General features: G+C 35.8%; 1 protein-coding gene across 5 annotated transcripts in view; it reads left to right on the top strand.

Annotated features, from left to right (window-relative positions):
* Nucleotides 1–1,791: 1,791 nt before the first annotated feature.
* The window catches only part of gtf2h2 (general transcription factor IIH, polypeptide 2), a 10,513-nt gene continuing 6,783 nt past the window's right edge, over nt 1,792–5,521 (top strand). The window contains exons 1-6 of one of the 5 annotated variants that reach the window (XM_032511262.1): nt 1,792–2,028; nt 2,818–2,969; nt 3,547–3,624; nt 3,892–3,928; nt 4,709–4,795; nt 4,890–4,940. In XM_032511262.1, coding sequence (XP_032367153.1) covers nt 2,914–2,969; nt 3,547–3,624; nt 3,892–3,928; nt 4,709–4,795; nt 4,890–4,940 — 309 coding nt within the window. In that variant the 5' untranslated portion in view covers nt 1,792–2,028; nt 2,818–2,913. Of the gene's footprint in view, nt 2,056–2,817; nt 2,970–3,546; nt 3,625–3,891; nt 3,929–4,708; nt 4,796–4,889; nt 4,941–5,521 lie in introns of all 5 variants that reach the window. The other 4 variants (XM_032511266.1, XM_032511263.1, XM_032511264.1 and 1 more) reach the window with 4 other exon arrangements.

Here is a 5,521-nt window from a genome sequence, read left to right as displayed (position 1 = left end):
GAAAAGGAACAGCCCCCCGGTGCAGGGGATATGTGTGTGTGATTTAGGAATATTCAGGACTGCTTTCATGTGACTCCATCAGGAGGAAGCATGAATCCAGTCCGCTGTCAGCTGCAGTGTTATTATGTTTGTTTGTGTCTGATTGTCTTTGTCTTATCATCTTCATCATTCTGTTGCATTAAACCTTTTCTTAATTCTCAATTAGACCCACAGCCTCCTTCCTCAGAGATCCGATCAAACGTGACGTTAGTTATGAATTTCTAACAGTGTTATACTACTGTTAAACAAAGTTACAGTAACAGTATTATACTTTGAAAACATGTACAGTTATGGTACTGTAATGGGGTAGTTACAGTAACTCACTTACCTCGGTTACTCAATTACCGCAAATATACAATAAAAAGTCTAAGAGTGTAGACACTACTTTTCTATACAACCTGAAGTTAGGAAAATATGCTTCTGTACATCTCTGTTCCACAAGGAATCAGTTAAACTGTGTAGACTGAGGTTGGGGCACTGTGGGTTTTATCTTTGTTTGGACACAGTGAGAAACATCAACTGATATCAAGGCACTTCTTCAATTCCTGCGTGCAGGACTGCATGTCACAATGTAGTTTAAACTTTGACCTGTGGAGGGCAGTAATACACTGCCGGAATCTTAGAAGAAGAAGAAGAAAAAGAAGAAGAAGAAGAAGAAACTGGAAATTACTGTGTTGGGTTGGGGCCATATAGATAGATAGATAGATAGATAGATAGATAGATAGATATTTATTGATCCCAAAAAATGGGAAATTACAGTGTTACAGCAGCACACAAAATATACATACATACAATATACATGAAATAATAATAATTATAATAACAAAATATAAGAATAAAAATATAAGAATGTAAGAACAAATATTTAAGTATATACAAGATGGGAAAAAACAAAACAAAAATGTGCAGCTTTTGTAAATAAAAGTATGCTAAAAAAAAATGTAAATGACCCAGTCGTGCCGGTTGCCCTTATTGTAATATTGTGTGTCTCAGAGTCTCATCTAGCACCCAGGGATGACGTGTTGAAGAGTTTTATTGTCTGAGGTAGGAATGATTTCCGGTAGCGGTCCGTGCGGCATTTAAACTGTCTGAGCCTCTTTGAGAAGCCCGCCTACATTATCTTAATAAAATCAAAATAATTATTTTTAATAGAGGATTGTGTGTACAGGTTCCGAATATAGTTGCGTTGTCCATAGAAAAAAACACATTTTAAATACATTCATTCATCTTGCTACACATCATCTTTTAAATGGATGATATTGATTCGTCTAACAGATTTAGTCAATATGATTATCCTTACGGGTGAATATATTCATTGCAGTAAATGGCGATGTTCTAAGCCTTCCTTTGTTTGGTTTATACATTATTTCACATTGTTTTTTCCTCACTGAAAAAGATCAAATCTAGTAAAATTGCGAGAAAAATGTGTAGTTAATCTCTCCTTGTGTGCCGCTCCAAAATGTTGATTTTATTTTCTCTAGCCTTTTTGCTTGTAACTTGTGTGTTTTCAAGTAGGTAATTATTTCTTGTACATTGACAGCATATAGCTACACATTTAGGCTACGATATATTCTCTTTCCCCTACCATATAGTCTTTGTCCCCTACGAGAGTTTTGTATTTTGTTGTTTCTTGTCAATAATAATAGTAAAAAAACAACAACTTCCATGGGCATACCGCGCAACTTCAAGGCAAGACCCGCCCTTCAATAGCATTCACACTCTACTATTGGCCAGACGTTCAAGCATAGGCAAGGTACCGTAACCCGATTTGTAGAGGTACTGTCCCCTGACCAATCGGCTATCCTAACCTTAACCACTTGAGGTCAATGCCTAACCCCAACCAATCGAGCTGCTCTGTAGGGCGGGACTTGCGTAGAAGACATAGGATCCTTAATAACAAATGTTAATAACTCCGTTGCACTAGCCGGCTATTATTGTAGCTAGCTACAACTGATTTTTAACTAACGTTAACGCTTGCGTATTGAGAAAGTAAGTTGTATGACGCACAATATTAAGGTATTAATAGATGATACATATCATAACTTGGTTCACGTTAGCTAGTTAAACAACCTCTAGCTAATGATGCTCTTAAACTGAATTGTTAGCTAGTTAGCCTGCTGTAAATAAAAGCTAATCATAACGTTAGCTTTTATTTTAACGTTAGTTAAAGTTTAGGTAACGTTAATAACATAGAGTTAGCGTAAATCACATGTGGCCAAGAAATTAATTTGTTAATGCAATGATAGCATTAGCTATTTTATCCGATAATGTTTCTGTTTTGACACAGGGTCAGGCGAAACTCCATTCAGTAGCTAGCTAGCCATACTTGGAACTCAAACTGTCTGTTAGTTCAGACGTTTTGCAAAACAGTCTTTTAAAGAATTATTAGCGTGTTCTGATATAATGTACACAATATTTGGCACACATGACAACATATGTACATGATATTATTGATTAGCGATAACTGTATTATCATCAAGTAATTCGGCCAACGTTAAGTTTGTTAGCTAACGTTGTTGTTTATGGTAACTCTAGAATCTCCTAAAATGTTTGCCATGACGTTATTTTGATTCCGTTAGCTAGCTAAGGAATTATACGACCCTTTAGTCGTCACTGCCTATACAACTTTTGAACGCGGTCTTTGAGGGATAATTGATGTTTTTTGATAAATGGTTTTCGGCATCAAAAATAAGTCACAAACCAGTTTAAATGTAATGTTTTATTAAAATAAATGTTAGGTGTTTTGACAGCATGACGAGTGACTCCTTCCAATTACAGGGCCATTAATGGAGTTTGACAAACCTGCGCAGTGGACTTCTATATTAATGTGAAGCTGCCTTTCGCTACTGGTTAAATTTCTGGCTTGCAGACATAATGGATGAAGAACCAGAGAGAGCCAAGCGCTGGGAAGGGGGCTATGAGAGGACATGGTAAGATCGGTCATTGAAAGTGTATGGTGTAAATTATTTTTCACATAAATCTGTATGTACTGTATCATATATTACGTTTTATCAGAGAAACACAATGAACAGATACAAATAATCATATGTAGTGTTTGTTTTAAATTATGGGAAACATGATACTGTATATGGTCCTACCACAGACAGTTGTAAACAGGGATGATGTGTGTAAACAATGCTCACTGTACTCATGAGAAGAAAAACTTCAGACCACAAACAGCTTCTTCCTTGGAACTTACTGATCTTATGATATACAACACTTTATGAAAGACTCCATGCACTGGATGCTCTTCATTAGCTCATTTTGCACATTAGCATTGTTTTTTTCATCAGTAAAGTTTGTTATGGTTTTATTAATCTTTTTTGTCTGTTTAAATTTTTTTCCTGTTATGATGTAGCCTACTGTTTGTCTAGTTATAACTTGTATTTCGTAAAACTGTTATAAAGCTTTATTTAAAAAAAGAAAAGGCCGGTAAACTATAGAGATTTTCAACTTGAGATAATGTGGTTTGATGCAGCATGGTAAAATGTAGGTATTCTACAACAGGGAGGTGCTGAAGGAGGACGAATCTGGCTCACTAAAAGCCACAGTGGAAGAGATCCTGTTCCAGTCCAAAAGGAAAAGGTGTGTATGTGTGGGTGCAGGTTGTCTGACAAATACACAAACATGAGAATGATTAGTTATTATTCTTAAGACTCTTCTATTTTTCTAGACACTTTGTTATATTTTAATTGAGCCCTTTTTTTTTCGAGAGGTACATGTTAATAACAATCTCTGTTGCACTTTTGAAATGCATTTTTCTTTTTGTGCGCTCCCTCTATAATCAATGTTTGTACTACTACATTGTCTGTGGAGTGTTTTCCTCTATGCTTTTTTATATACATTTCATAGAGTGATAGAGAGCCATGGACAAGTAAGGCTTGGAATGGTGAGTAAGTTCTGCCTATTTCACTTTTAATCTTTTTACTTAATCAATTAATTTGTCATAAATCTAGCTACAGTGGTTTCGTGGCTTGAATGTGTAAGAATTTGTAGGAACGTTGGTAGGGGTTTAATTAGTGGATGCCATTGAAAAGTTGAATTATAGCAATAATGTATAAGGGTGTGAAATATAATAATTAGGGCTGTCAGAATGAACACAATAGTAAAGAGTAAACGAAAATTAATTTTAATGCCACAAAATATTTTGATTACGGACACAAGTTATTTTAGGGGTTAGGGGTGCTCCGTAGTTTGGGAAATCAGGAATTGATGCAGCTGTAACATTGTGGATAGCCAGCAGAAACAAACCTCCTTGAACAGAAATGGATAAAGAACACAGTGAGATGGCCTGCTATGCACGCAAGTACTTCCGTACCATGGGAGAGGTTGTTTTCACTGTCTGGGCATGTTGTTCAGAAGAAGTGAGTTGCCCTCATTATAAACTTCCTTTTAGGATACAACTACTCTAGAGTTATATCCTGTTGTTCCTTTTTCCTGTTTACAAACAAAAGATTTAATTGGGGCTATAGCAAGTTGAAGGGAATAATTTTGTGTGAGAGAAAAAAAAATCTTGCTCATTGTCCTAATGAAGGTCTAAGGACTAAAACATATTAAAGTTTATTGCAAGTAAAATAAAAACAGTGTGTGGAAAGTTGATATTTGTAAAATAAAATTTCATGTTTGGAAATGTATCTGTACCAAATACTGTAAGATGCATGTGCTCTAGATGCGGCACCTCTATGTGGTGATTGACTGTTCAAGAAGTATGGAAGACCAGGACTTGAAACCAAACCGCCTCACCTCTACTGTAAAGGTAAATTTTGTAGCAGACCCATCACGCTGTTTACCAGCAACCATTTGGTATGATAAGCTGTACAGCACCATCTCCTTTCTTCTTTCCTCTTCAGCTGTTGGAAACCTTTGTTGATGAGTATTTTGACCAAAACCCCATCAGTCAGGTATGTTTATACAATCATGAGTTTGATGCATGTTTTACGCTTTTATTTAAATCCCTTCAGCTCTTGTTTAAACACAGCAGGTTCAGGTGAGTTTACTGGAGAACATTTTTTTATTGTATAAAGGTATTGTATTGAGTGTAGTAATGTTGTAAGTACAGAGGAAGGGAAGGGTTCCCGGGCCTGTCGCTGCACTGGCAACTATATTTGGCCATGATGCCAATAAAATTGTCAATTAAGACCAATTTTTAAATGATCTAGAGATGAATGTGTAATAAAAATATTCATTAGTTGTTACTGTAGTATGATTAGTTACATTTAACAAGTTCTTATGTCCCTGAATCCTCCCTGAATATTATATTCCATGTGGGGTAAAAGTAGATGATGGCTACCAAGAGCCAAAACCTTCAAGAAGGTAGATAACAGCAGATTCTAAACAGATTGAGCAGCCTACACAATATACACACAGAGGTACAGACAGTAACGGCAATGTTGCCATAGACAGAGCAAATAATGGTACAGATATTCATAGTAATGTTTATGATAATAATCAATTCAATTTTATTTATAGTATCAATTCATAA

The sequence above is a fragment of the Etheostoma spectabile genome, unplaced genomic scaffold (genome assembly GCF_008692095.1).
Source record: "Etheostoma spectabile isolate EspeVRDwgs_2016 unplaced genomic scaffold, UIUC_Espe_1.0 scaffold342, whole genome shotgun sequence".
In the NCBI taxonomy this organism is placed as follows: domain Eukaryota; kingdom Metazoa; phylum Chordata; class Actinopteri; order Perciformes; family Percidae; genus Etheostoma; species Etheostoma spectabile.
The sequence above is the reverse complement of the archived record's forward strand: the minus strand, read 5'-3'. Positions and strand labels throughout refer to the sequence as shown.